Source organism: Vairimorpha necatrix, chromosome 8 (genome assembly GCF_036630325.1).
Source record: "Vairimorpha necatrix chromosome 8, complete sequence".
Taxonomy (NCBI): Eukaryota; Fungi; Microsporidia; family Nosematidae; genus Vairimorpha; species Vairimorpha necatrix.
In genome coordinates, this window is record NC_088823.1 from 96,891 (window position 1) to 110,968 (window position 14,078).

General features: G+C 27.0%; 7 protein-coding genes across 7 annotated transcripts; 2 read left to right on the forward strand and 5 right to left on the reverse strand.

Moving 5' to 3' along the window:
- Positions 1-286: 286 nt before the first annotated feature.
- Positions 287-1,708, reverse strand: VNE69_08020 (deoxyribodipyrimidine photolyase; the record flags this gene model as incomplete). Its single annotated transcript, XM_065474335.1, has 1 exon — positions 287-1,708. One exon carries the CDS (start codon positions 1,706-1,708, stop codon positions 287-289), a length of 1,422 nt encoding a protein of 473 aa, XP_065330407.1.
- A 3,931-nt stretch (positions 1,709-5,639) lies between these two features.
- Positions 5,640-7,061, reverse strand: VNE69_08021 (deoxyribodipyrimidine photolyase; the record flags this gene model as incomplete). Its single annotated transcript, XM_065474336.1, has 1 exon — positions 5,640-7,061. One exon carries the CDS (start codon positions 7,059-7,061, stop codon positions 5,640-5,642), a length of 1,422 nt encoding a protein of 473 aa, XP_065330408.1.
- Positions 7,062-7,756: 695 nt separating this feature from the next.
- On the forward strand, positions 7,757-8,680 carry VNE69_08022 (replication factor C subunit 2 (RFC2); the record flags this gene model as incomplete). The annotated part of the gene is made up of 1 exon (XM_065474337.1): positions 7,757-8,680. One exon carries the CDS (start codon positions 7,757-7,759, stop codon positions 8,678-8,680), a length of 924 nt encoding a protein of 307 aa, XP_065330409.1.
- Positions 8,681-8,882: 202 nt separating this feature from the next.
- Positions 8,883-9,302, reverse strand: VNE69_08023 (co-chaperone HSCB-like protein; the record flags this gene model as incomplete). The annotated part of the gene is made up of 1 exon (XM_065474338.1): positions 8,883-9,302. One exon carries the CDS (start codon positions 9,300-9,302, stop codon positions 8,883-8,885), a length of 420 nt encoding a protein of 139 aa, XP_065330410.1.
- Positions 9,303-9,342: 40 nt separating this feature from the next.
- VNE69_08024 (pumilio domain-containing protein) lies at positions 9,343-11,046 on the forward strand (the record flags this gene model as incomplete). The annotated part of the gene is made up of 1 exon (XM_065474339.1): positions 9,343-11,046. The coding sequence occupies one exon, from the start codon at positions 9,343-9,345 to the stop codon at positions 11,044-11,046; it is 1,704 nt and encodes a 567-aa protein (XP_065330411.1).
- A 9-nt stretch (positions 11,047-11,055) lies between these two features.
- On the reverse strand, positions 11,056-12,534 carry VNE69_08025 (ATP-dependent RNA helicase; the record flags this gene model as incomplete). The annotated part of the gene is made up of 1 exon (XM_065474340.1): positions 11,056-12,534. The coding sequence occupies one exon, from the start codon at positions 12,532-12,534 to the stop codon at positions 11,056-11,058; it is 1,479 nt and encodes a 492-aa protein (XP_065330412.1).
- Positions 12,535-12,776: 242 nt separating this feature from the next.
- Positions 12,777-14,063, reverse strand: VNE69_08026 (SDA1-like protein; the record flags this gene model as incomplete). Its single annotated transcript, XM_065474341.1, has 1 exon — positions 12,777-14,063. One exon carries the CDS (start codon positions 14,061-14,063, stop codon positions 12,777-12,779), a length of 1,287 nt encoding a protein of 428 aa, XP_065330413.1.
- Between the last annotated feature and the right edge of the window lie 15 nt (positions 14,064-14,078).

Sequence of the window (14,078 nt, forward strand, 5' to 3'; positions counted from 1 at the left end):
TCTTGATACTGAACAGAGCAGGATATTCAAAAAAATGAATAGAGGGATGTCTTGAGGATATTTGTAAACTGGTGCCGGAAGGATTGGTGTATATAATTGAAGTGAATTAATTTTATCGTTATTATTAAAAATTTAACTTAATTTAAAAAATGTTAACCGTGAAAATTTTTATCCAATAAAAATTTTTGAACCAGGAACCAATTTCTTTGATGCTATCTATCATTTTGATATAACTTTATATATATTTTTTGATTTGACAACAAAATTTATTTTAAGAACTATATTTTTATTTTGTACTTGTTCTGTCACACACTATACTACTTAGATATTTCCCTCTTTCTTCTTTATTGTTCCATAATTGTTCATAACTTTTAGTTTTGATTTTGTTCATTGGTCTGATTTTTCCCGTCATAGGTCTATCTTTATATCCTCGATCCATTGACCCACAAATACACCACATAATTCCCATATATCCATTGGGATCATTCCCATCAACTGAATATTTATCATTCAATTCTATAGCTATTTTTATAGCCTCTTCTGGCGTCTTAGTCCATTTAACTATTTGTTTCGCCCAATACATTCTTACATATCCATGTATTTTATTCATCGTAATCAATTGAATTTGTGCAGCATTCCAAAGCAAATCCTCTGTCTTCCCTTCTTCTAATTCTTTTTTACTATACAATCTTTCTCTTTTATCCTTAGTATGATCTTTAAGACTATTCCTCGCCCATTCTAATGCTCCTTGTATATTATCATAATCTTTATTATGTAGACAAAAGTGTTCAGACGTTTCTCTCCATATAAATATCTCAGAGACAAATCCTTCAAGATTGCCTTTATCTTTTTTGTAAAATTTTTCATATGCCAATTTTATAATCTTGTGTGGACTTAATATGCCTAAATGCAGATACGGAGAAATATTACTTAATCCATCAACATCTGGATTATTACGATCTTTATTGTACATATAAAATTTTTTGTCAAAAAAATCTTCTAATACTTTCATGCCTGCTTTGTGTCCTCCTTGATAATATTTTGATTTTTCGTAATTAGGTAATTTGCAAATATTTTTTTCAACTTTCTTTTTATTATTAAATTTATGAGACTGTAGTTTTTCCCATACATCGACTATAAATTTCATATTATCGTCTATAAAATTTTTATCTTGTACTGCTTTTTCTATTTTTATGTTTTCGTATTCATCTAAATATTCGAAAAAAAATTTATAAAGTTGTATTTTTACAGAACTACTAGTGCGTTTGTAAATTGACAATAATTTACATGGTACGACATTGTGGCTATCAATCAAAACACAAAATAAATCATTATTTTTCGATAGATCAGTAATTTTTTTATAAAATTTAGTATATTCTCGTAAAGGACAGTAATCAAGTATTATATTCTTTATATTATTAGTGCTTATAAATTCTTCTAATTTTTCTAATATATTAAAATATAAATTATATTTTTTACTATCAGAAGTAAGTTCCTCAATGTTTTCCAATATGAGGCTGTACTGGACTTCGTTATATTTGAGGTGTTTTAATGGAATACCTATAAAAAATTCGGATTTGTAATGGTATGATAAATTGTATCCGTATTGTATACAGTGATTATTGTATAATCTTTGATCTCTCACAGAAATATATAATACATTACCTTTTTTAGGAGAACCAGCTAATAATTCAAGTCTGTTTTTCATAGTAATAGGGGATAGTTAAAAATTTATTAAAAACCAAAATCAATAAATTAAACGTTTAACGGTTGGTAATTATTTAAAAGTTTGACATCTGAGACATGCAAATCAATGAGATAATATATTGTTTACAAAATACATATTTTAAACAAAAATTTTATTTGATATATTTGACACGTATAGATCAAACAAAGGATCAATAATTTAAAAAAGAGTAGAGAACATGAAATAGAACAACAAAAAGGAGGATAAGACTGAGAGTAAATTTTTAGGTGGCCGCAAATGATATTTTATAAAACCCAAGAGTCCAATAATTATGCTTTGTATTAAAAAATTTACATCATGATCTTAGTTTGTAGAAAAGAGATAAAAAATTTGTCATTTAATTGCCCTAAAAACCAAAAATATATCAACCCCGTCAATCATCGAAAGATTACAAACTGTGGTACCGGCACACACACACCCACCCTGTCGAGTAGTGCATTCCTTCGATGTTTTCTATATAAAACTCCTATGATTGTGTTTGTGTTTTTTATGCATTTACCTCTATCCCATTTTTACCTTTTTGTCTTCTTCTTTTTCTTACTTATATAAATTATTTTTGAGAAAATTTTTTTTTCTTATGACAGATTTATTGGCATATATATTTGTGGTGTTTATCATGAGAATTTTCATCACATAATTGATAGAGTAGCATTATTTTAGCTTTAAGCTCATTATTACACTAGTTTTTTCTTTTCACACGCCATTTCTTCAGCAGCTGCCTTTAAATCCAGTAGGTTATTGCTCTATGCACTGTTCCTTCCTGATCGTATTCTCGTCGCTGGACAAACCAAAAAGAATCTAAAGTCTATTTTCAAACGTGAGATAGTTCATAGATTTTATATATATCGTTCTAGCAAAAAAAATTTATTAAATTCAATTTTTGACAAGTCAAAAGGCATGTTATATAACTACTGTAAAGTTTAAAACTATGCCGAAAATGAATCATTTAATTTATTAAAATGTATTGATCTTCAATTTTGCTCATTTTTTTTTGAAATATTTAACTTAAATTTTATTAAAATTACAATAACAAATACAACAACTATACGCTGAATGTATAATTATTCAAAACAAAGATTACAGCCAATAAAGTCAATGGATATGTCTTAACAAAAAAAAATAGAATTTTCATGCAGTATTGTAAAATTTATATACAAGTTTTACATAAGCTATAAAAAATTGATATCATATGTACAAGGATTAGTAAAGACCAAGATGAAAAGGCTTGTATGTTTTCAATAGAAATATATCAATTTTTTGAGTTTTAGCTAACTTTAAACTCTTTTGTGAGTTTTTTGTTGGAACAGACTCATTGCTATAAATATTAATAGATTGTTTGATACTGTTTTAAATGGATACATTGTGCTAATTGATGCTTCTAAGAATATAGATCATCCTTAGCAAAAAAAATTAGTATTGACCGATAGCTTATTTAAATGAAAGAAAAGTTTCTTATGAATTCTAACCAGAAGATAGAGTACATACTGTACCTAACTATGAAGATATATAATAAATTAAAGCAATTACTGTCGATAAAAGTAGAAAACAACATCGAGCCTGATAAAGCAAATTTATAATGTAAAAATATTTTGTAGGCAACAATTTTAAATAACATTATATTTAAACTCCGTAGCTATTTTTGTATGAGTTATGACATAAAATCTATCTAATAAGACTTCATTGTCTTATATCATTTAAAAAAAGCTGCATGATCAATATATAAAAAGTAGGGGTTCTGCTTATTTTGTGTGACGCACGAGCGTTGATCCTCTAGGATGGCCACTCCCATGCTCTTGATCCACTAAAAAATTTCAACCACGTGCAAGCATCGACCTTTAGGAATTTTCAACCCGTCAGGCGTTGACCTACCAAGGACTACCACGTGCAAGCATTGACTACCAGAGTTTTCCTTACGGAAGGCCCTGACAAAACAATATCTCAGTTAGATAAACTAACGCCCCAAACGGGACTTGAATCCTATGGGCAAGCGCTGGAAATTCGTTTCATACACCTATACTATGACATACTAAAAAACCAAGTCTTTCTGCAAACGAAATAGTTTCATGCTGCCATTTGATGGTTAAAATGATTCCTTTTAATCCATTTAAAAATGATTTTCTTCCGAAAAATGCTGTAGATGACGTAAATAAAGTATTAATTTTACAAATTAGGTATATATAGTTAATTAATAAAAGCAATAAAACCGACTAAAAAAGCATGCAGGTTCCTTTTTATTGGCTGTACGCTATATTTAAGGGGCGAGGCTAATATAACCACCTCTGGGGGTTCATAGTGAACAGCTTGAATCCATAGAAGTTGAATGTAGTGCTTTTCACCAGCTTCATCACAGGTCATTAAAAGATTTAAAGCATCATGCGATAGGTATTTTGAAAATCCTTAGAAACATCATGAGAAAAGTCGTCTCCGAATGCATTGCATATGAATAATCGCAACGTTATAAAATAAAAACGCCAATCCATATTACTGCCACTTACTGATGGAACGAATTATGATCGAATTAATTGGTATGTCGCGATATAAAAGGTTTTACGATGGTATTGTTGAATTTTAACTTAATTATGTACATTCTATGTTTGACAAGGTCTTTTCAAAAAAAAGTAAAGCGGGAGAAGAGGCTAGAAAAAACAAAAATTTTTATTTTGCAATATGACTAGTCCCCCCCCCCAAGATCCTTCAAAGCGACAATATAAAAAAATTTTAAAATTCTTACATAAAGAAACTTTGTGCAGACTTTTTATTGTTTAAAAACATAGTAGACTGCGTCATCTACAGGGAACAGCCAAAAGAAAGAGTTAACCAAACTTTAATCAGAACAAATCAAAAACATTTATTTTCCGAAGTTTTGCTAGCCATTGAAAAATTTAGAAATGAAGATAAAAGAATGGGCGAAATGCCTTAAAAGTCTTTTACAGCTATAATTATCAAAAAAAAGTGCGACAAACCAGGTCCTATTAACTGATTCTTAAAATACCTTGATTTAATTCTGTTTTTACGCAGAGTGTGGACGAAACTATAAATGATAGCATAAAAAAATTGAAATAATACTTGAAAATAAAATTTAAGGACTGTGTAGATTAGTTTTTTTTTTTGAAAAAACTCAAACATGTCCTGTTGATAAAAATTTCCTCACTAGAATGAATCGTCATATGTTAATCCATATCTAAAAATATGGCTTTTAAATTGGTGACAGGGTTATTGTAGCTAAAGACTTTGATTTTTTATAAAAACGAAAACACTAAATTATCAACCCTTTTTTCCTAAATAGTTACGATTGCAGAAATTCTCTTAAACAACAGAGCGAAATGTGAAACTGGTGAAGGGGCACAAATTTTGTTTCATGTTAAGGTAAAACTCTGAAATTAAACAATATATTTCAAAAATTTATCTGTGTCCTTTTTAATTCTTATTTTGTAAACTTTTGAAGGGGTTCAACGCCCGCGCACCACATTTTGTAACACACATCGATATAAAAACTTATAATAATAAAGTATAATTAAAATGTCAAAGTAATAATTAAATGTAAACATATTGATTAACTATGCTAATAGATAAATATAAACATGTAAATTATACAACAAGAGTTTTTGAAAAATATAAATCAATGAGTGTTGAATCTTTACATTTTATAAATTTAAAAATTTTACGTTAATTTACTATTTTATGTTTTCATATTATGTATAGTAAAAAAAAGTAAAATCAATACCTATTAGATTTAGTTAATATCATTTGTATTTTTCAAGTATTGAAAATTAATTTCGACTGTATAGGTAAGACAACCCAAAAACTTTTTGTAAGTTGAATATTATCAACATTCGACAAGCAAAATAAAAAATAAACAATATTTATAAAGTTTTTACAATGGAATATACCTTTATTTTGTACTTGTTCTCTTCACTGCCATACTACTTAGATACTTCTCTCTCTCTTCTTCGTTATTCCATAATTGCTCATAACTCTTGTTCTTAATCTTATTCATAGGTCTTATTTTCCCTGTTATAGGCCTATCTTTGTATCCTCGATCCATTAAACCACAGATACTCCACATGATCTCCAAATATCCATATGGGACATTCCCATCCACAGAATACTTATCATTAAACTCCATGGCCATTTTTATAGCCTCTTCGGGCGTCTTAGTCCATTTTACTAATTGTTTCGCCCAATACATTCTTACATGTCTCTGTATCTTATTTGCTGTAATCAATTGAATTTGTGCAGCATTCCAAAGCGAATCCTCTGTCTTCCCTTCTTCTAATTCTTTTTTACTATACAATTTTTCTCTTTTATCCTTAGTATGATCTTTAAGACTATTCCTCGCCCATTCTAATGCTCCTTGTATATTATCATAATCTTTGATATGTAGACAGACGTGTTCAGATGTTTCTTTCCATATAAATATCTCGGCAATAAACCCTTCAAGATTGCCTTTATCTTTTTTATAAAATTTTTCATATGCCATTTTGATAATTTTATGTGTGCTTAATATGCCTAAAAGCAAATACGGAGAAATATTACTTAATCCATCAACATCTGGATTATTACGATCTTTATTATACATATAAAATTTTTTGTCAAAAAAATCTTCTAATACTTTCATGCCTGCTTTGTGTCCTCCTTGATAATATTTTGATTTTTCGTAATTAGGCAATTTGCACATATTTTTTTCAACTTTCTTTTTATTATTAAATTTATGAGACTGTAATTTTTCCCATACATCGACTATAAATTTCATATTATCGTCTATAAAATTTTTATCTTGTACCGTTTTTTCTATTTCTATGTTGTCATATTCATCTAAATATTCGAAAAAAAACTTATAAAGTTGTATTTTTACTGAACTACTAGTGCGCTTGTAAGTAGACAATAATTTACATGGTACGACATTGTGGCTATCGATCAAAACACAAAAAAAATTATTATTTTTCGATAGATCAGTAATTTGTTTATAAAATTTAGTATATTCTCGTAAAGGAGAGTAATCAAGTATTATGTTCTTGATTTTATTAGTAGTTATAAATTCTTCTATATTTTCTAATATATTAAAATATAAATTATATTTTTTACTATCAGAAGTAAGTTCCTCGATGTTTTCCAATATGAGGCTGTACTGAATTTCGTTATATTTGAGGTGTTTTAATGGAATACCTATAAAAAATTCGGATTTGTAATGGTATGATAAATTGTATCCGTATTGTATACAGTGATTATTGTATAATCTTTGATCTCTCATAGAAATATATAATACATTACCTTTTTTAGGAGAACCAGTTAGTACTTCAAGTCTGTTTTTCATAGTATAAAGGGATAGTTAAAAATTTATTAAAAACCCAAATCAATAAATTAAAAATTTTAACGGTCAAAAATCTTAAAAAAGTTTGACATCTGCGACATGCAAGCCCACGAAAAAATCCATTGTTTACTGAATACGTATTATACAGAAATTTTTATTTGATATATTTGACATAATGGCTTAAACAAATAAGCAATTAAATAAAATTAATGTACAGAACATGATAATAAAAAAAAATGATGACTGAAACAGTAGAAAAATGGATAATAAGCAATGTAATATGACTTTACAGTACAAGAAGACAGGAAACTTTTAAGGAAGAAAAAAAACATGAGATTCACGAGAAAACAAACCCGTGCAATTTTTTTAAGATACAATATATAATTATATTTTCGAAAATTAATACATAAGTTTGTTTCTTAAATTTCTTTTCACCCCACCAAATTATGAGAAGATTACAAACATATAGAAGATTTCCATTAAATATTTACTACCGATTCTCCACAGAACTGGGATTTGCTCTCCTAACCAGAAAAGAGAAATTTTTTATATATTTGTATTTAATCCTCTTATTTCATTCCTTGGCCCGAACTGTCTGTAATTTCTTCATCTATGTCAAAAATGTAAATTTCAACGACATCAAAGAATATTTTTTAAACTTTACGAAATAAAAAAATAATAAAATATTACCCTTTAAAATGAGCATTTTATGGACAGAAAAATACAGACCAAAAGACATTTCTACTTTTGAGTCTGTTCCACACATTAAAAAATTTCTTAATTTATCAAAAAATAACGACTTTCCAAATTTATTATTATTTGGTCCACCCGGCACCGGCAAGACTACTTTCGCTCATTTACTGGCTTCAGAAAACAAGTTAGAATTAAATGCTTCTGATGAACGAGGTATAAATGTCATCAGAGAAAAAATCAAGTCTTACGCGTCTACTTTGAAAAAAAATAAAACAATAATTTTAGATGAATGCGAAAACTTAACAGAAGATGCGCAACATTGTTTACGTCGTATAATAGAAGATAGTAAGAATACTAGATTTATTTTTACAACTAATTATCTTTCTAAAGTCATTTCGCCTTTAAAAAGTAGGTTGGTAAAATTAAAATTTACGCTAAAAAATAATACGACTCTTTGTAAAATAGGTGAGGCCGAAAATATGAAATTTAGTAGTGAGTTTTACAAAGATTTGTTTATAAAATGTAATAATGATCTCAGGAGATCCATAAATGTATTACAGGCTATTTATCCGTTAAGAAATAATGTATTAAAAGATGAAGAAGTAGAAGATATAGATAGTATAGATATGAGAAATGGAGATAAGTTTATAGTAGATGATATTATAGGAGTAGTGCCTATTAATCAGTTAGTTAAATTTAGAAATATTAGTAAAGAGAGTTATATTGATTTTGTAAAAAAATTTTTATTTGAAGGATTTTCAGTTATTCAATTTATTCACCAATTAGCAGATTATGAAATATTTAGAGAAGAAAAAGAAAAGGCAAAATTTTTTCTTCTTTTGGCTGAAATGGAAGAGAAGTTAATTTTGGGATGTAGTGATGAGACAGTATTGACTAAAATGTGTTTATATAAAATTTCATTACAATAAATATAATTAAAACAATAAATTTATTGATTTTTTAAATAATAAAATGCATTCTTTATTACAACAAAATTTGAAAAAACTCGCGTTAGTCTTATAACATTCCCCCCATTTTGAATTTTAATAATTAGACAAGTAAAACAGCTACAAAAAAATTAAGTCCGAATTAATTAGCTTCAATATTGCCATATTATCATTAATTTGAATTTTATCTCTTTTTTTTTATCATATTTTCTAATCTTCTGTAATAAGCCCATTTAGCCAAATAATCATCTTTCTGGTAATTATTTCTACATTCTTCTATTTTGTGCCTAATAATCTCACTCAATTCTTCTAAACTATCTCCCTCTGCCTCTCTAATCTGATCTTCTAAATCCAAAATATCAATGAGAAATGTCTTACTAACTTCTCCTGTTGTTTTTCCTTTCATATACTTGGCTCTTAAATAATCATCTTTTAACGTATTGTAAGCATTATTGATTTCTTGAAATTTATTCGTGGAATATTTTGATAAATCGGGATGGTGTTTTTTACTAAGATCGTAAAATTTAGTCTTTAAATCAGTTAAATTAATATCAAATGTCTTTGACAAATTAAAAACCGAAAAGTAATCTTTCGATGGTAACATTTTTAGGGATTAAAAAAAAAATATTTTTTTTTTGCCCTATATGAATAAGAAAAAAGAAAATACTAAAAAATCAATATTTAATGTAGAGAAAAAAGAAAATACTAGAAAATCGATATTTAGTGTAGAGTCAAATGATAATAAGAAAAAACCAATATTTGAAAAAACAGATACCAAGAAAAAACCAACATCTGAAAAAACAGATACCAAGAAAAAAATAATATCTGAAAAAACAGATGCTAAGAAAGAAAATACTAGCGACGCAGAGAAAAATAATAAAGTAGCAAATGAAACAGAAAAAATAGATAAGAATAAAGTAAAAAGGAACAACAAGATAGTAAAAAAACAAAAAAGAAATGAAGACATAAAAAATGGAATAAAAAAGCCAAAAATAACGGACAATGAAAAAAACAAAACAATCTTGAACAACGCTAAAACTGAAACAACTACAGGCAAAGTTAAAACTGAAAAAAATAAAGCAACAGCGGACAAAGTTAAAACTGAAAAAAGTAAAGCAAACACGGGCAACGCCAAAAGAGCAAAAAATCAAAAATTCGAAAAAACAATGGAAAAAGATAAAACTAATAAAAATAAATTAATAACGGACAAAAAACAAGAAACTTGTGGAGTAAAACTTACAAAACTAGAAACAGAAATTTTACACAAAGGTACTATAAAAGATAAAATTAATTTGCTTACTCTAATTTGTAGTAAAAATCCATCAGATTTTAATTATAAAAACTTAATGTTTTACACAGAAAACCAGAGAAATGATGTCATTTATTTGACTCTGAAAAATATTAAAGATCTTTTGATTTCTAAAGGAGTCCCCGAAAATATTTATATAAAACAGAAAATAACTAAATGTCTAGAAATAAATGTAAAGAATACATTTATAAAGACAAAAGTCTTACGATTAATTTACGAATTACTAAAAAATAATATTTTATTTGTAGAACTAATTTATTCGTTTATAAACAAAATTGGAGATAAAAAAGATATAGAAACTTATGTAAGAGAGAATCTTATGTCTTTATACAATATCAACGAAGAAGTTATTCTTTACAATGTAGAAGATTTTATATTTAAAAATATGAATTTTAAATGTATAAATTCAATACTAAAATTTTTAGGATCTGTAACACCATCAGATAAAAATAAAATAATAGATTTGTATAAATCGATACTAGACAATTTACACGAATTTAAAGATGAACAGAAGAATATTATAACAGAAAATTGTCTAGAACAACTTAGCAGTGTTTTGGAATTAATTGACGAACCAAAAATATTTATGGACAAAAATCTTGAAAATATACTTAGAAACAACTGGTCAACCGACAAGGCAGCTTTTTCAAGTGTAAAAATTTTATTCTTGTGCCAGAGCGAACTTTTAAAAACTTTTATAATCAAGTTACTAAAAAATTTATATTTTTATAAATCAAAAGACATAAAAGTAATATACCAGTACATTGTAAAAATATTTGACCACGACAAAGATACATCATTTATTAAGGAAATATTTAATAGTGCCATATTTTATAAAAAAGATTTCTTAATTGGCATGTTATCAATTTTGATAAAAAACAAAATAGGCGATATTTATTCATTGGAAATAATAGAAAATCATTACTCGGTCATAGTAAGAAAAATGGTTAAAACAATTTTAAATAAAGAATACGAAATAATACAATTGGATCCATTTGACAATATACAAATAGAAGCATACGAAGAAATTTTTAAATAAATATTTATTTTACCATGCACCCAACTCTTCATCTTCAGAATTAGCTTTATCGTCTTTGATATTTAGATTTGTAATCATAGAACTTATAAAATCTTCATCATTTTTGAAATTGACATCTTGTCTTTTTGGTGCTTCTGCATTTCTTTGTTTTGGTTTGTTATTACTTTTTTTATTTTTTTCATCTGATCGATTTTTCACAATTTTAAAATTTTTTTGGTTTTTTTTATAACTTTTGTCTACTAAAAATTCTGGGACTTTTTGATCCGTGTCTTTTAAGACTTTTATCAATTCTCCAGAAATATTGTAATCGGTATTTTCGTCATAAAAAGAAATAGATTTACCTACTTCCCCTGCACGACCAGTTCTTCCAATTCGATGTATGTATTCATCTATCGTCCTAGGTAGATCATAATTTATAACTAATTTGATATCTTTAATATCAATTCCTCTAGCGGCAACGCTTGTCGCAATCAAAATTGGAGATGAAGAAGATTTAAATTTTTTTAAAGCTTCATTTCTTTCAAATTGGTTTTTATCTCCGTGTAAAGTGACTGAACTAAATCCCAAAGGACTTAAATCATTGGCCAATTTGAGACAATCAAATTTTCGTTCTACGAAAATTATGACTTTTTCTACTTGAAGTGACTCTCTCCAGTTACTTACAAAAGATAGACCTTTTAATTCTCTGCAAATTTTATCTAATCTGTTAAATTTATTATAAATTTCTTGTTTTACGTTGGTTTTTAATTCGAACTCTGCGTCTATACAAGTTCTGTCTTTTTTTATTATTATATCAAAAATACTCTGAATTTCCATTGGATAAGTAGCAGAAAACATGCAAGTTTGCACATCTTTAGTTATAAAACTTTTTATAGTATCAATTTGACTTTTAAAAGTACTGTCATACAACCTATCTGCCTCATCAAAAACTATAATTTCCAATTTATTAAAATTCAATAATTTTTTCGTCAAATTGTCAATTAATCTCCCTGGCGTGGCTATCAAGATATTCGCCTTATTCAAATCATCCATGTCTCTTTTTTGCCCGTAAATTGCCGATACAATTATTGACTGGTTACTTAATTTAGGCCTATAATAAAAATCATTTGCTTCTGGAGATTTGGTTACTAAGATTTTAGAAGTTAATTCTCTACAGACTTCTTTAATCTGTTCACACAGTTCTCTAACTGGACAAATTATCACAGCTTTACTATCTGGATTTTTTATTATTTTTGATATTATTGGTATAATATAACAAAGAGTTTTACCAGATCCAGTAGGAGCTTTACAAATGAGATCTCCTCCTTCTAATATTACTGGTATAGTGTATTGTTGAATTATATTAAAATTTTCAAATTTTAATTTAATATTATTTGATAACGTTTTGTTAAATTTTGATGTATCTGCTATTGGAACTATTTTCTTTGTAGCACTTAGTTTTACATTTTCTAATGTTATTTCAATTTCTTTTTTTTCATTTGTAAACATGGGTTAAAATTTTCATTGAAAAAAAAATGAAATTTTTTTTAAAAAGTATAATATTTATTTTTTTTATTTTTTCTAGGCAAGCTGTGCTACAAAAAACTAACCCAGTAAACTATTTATTTTTTCGGGACAATTTGTGCTACAAATATCTAAACTAAATAAAAATTAATTCAAAACTATTTATTTTTTTATTTTTTCGGGACAATTTGTGCTACAAATATCTAAAATTAATAAAAATTAACCATTTATTTTTTTTTATTTTTTCTAATTCTATTTTTTGACAACTTGTATTTTCTTTTGTTTTTTCTTACATCCAACTCTTTCTTTTCATTTTTTGAAAAAATTTTTTGTTTTTCTTCTTTTGTCATTTTCTTACAAATATAACTTAGTTCTCTCCCGTTATTTTTTTTCTTTTTTAAAACATTTATAACTGACCTATAGGCGTAGGCTACACTTTTAGTTTTTACTCCCTTGAAACATTCTACGTAATTTAGAATTGTATCTTTAATATCTTCACATAGTTTTTTATTTTCATTTGATTTGTCCTCATCATTTATTTTTTCGCTATTATTTGATTCGTCCTCATCGCTTGTTTCTTCTTCTGATTCAATGGTATCATTTTCGACTTCTTTGTCAAATTTGACATATAAACCTCTCATCAAATTTAAACCATAACAAATCATGTCGTCGTCTTTAAAAGGACTACAAAATGTCTCGGCAATTATTTTGATACATTCCATAACTTCATCTTTTGTAACTGATTCTACTATGACTGACATCAAATCTTTAACATCTTCTTTTTCGGGATCCATCATGCACAGCGCCATAGGCACGACACTCTGTTTTATATTAAATCTATTTCTAAATGTAACAAACACTTTCATCTTAGATATAACATATTCTCTCTCGTCTTTTCTCCCTACTATGTCCCTATAAAGCTTTTCTCCATATTTCTTACATTTGTTAGACAATAAAGACATGTTCATCGTCTCTATAAAATAATTGTAACAATATTTTCTTACTTTTTGATTCTCAAAAAGTCCAGTACATATTTCCAACTCTAAATTTAATTTAAATTTATTAAATAAAAAACAGATAAAGTAATAGCAAAATAACTTCTGCTTATCATTGCCCACTTTATAATATTTTAAAATGATTTCTAAATCGTCTTCTTGAATAATAGTCTTAATATTGTGAATGTATTTGGGACAATCATGAACTTGATCAAGTATAAGTTTAATAAAATCTCGGCTTTTAGTTAATTTCTTGTATGTGAGTGTCATATTAGCGGCAATAAGCGCAGTTTTGAGCTTGTGAGTTTTTGCTTTACTTACGCTCTCTAATAAAACTTGAGGTAGAGATGAATCAATATTAGCATATCTTAATAAAAAATCCATAGTTTGTCTAATTAATTTTTCGGGTTGTTTTTGTAAATCAAGTAGATGAATAAAAGATAAAATCTGTTTTTTATATTCGTCTTTATAGGGAGAAGGATCTTTATCCATATTAATTGAAAGAGTAACAATATCCATGGGTAATTAAAAACG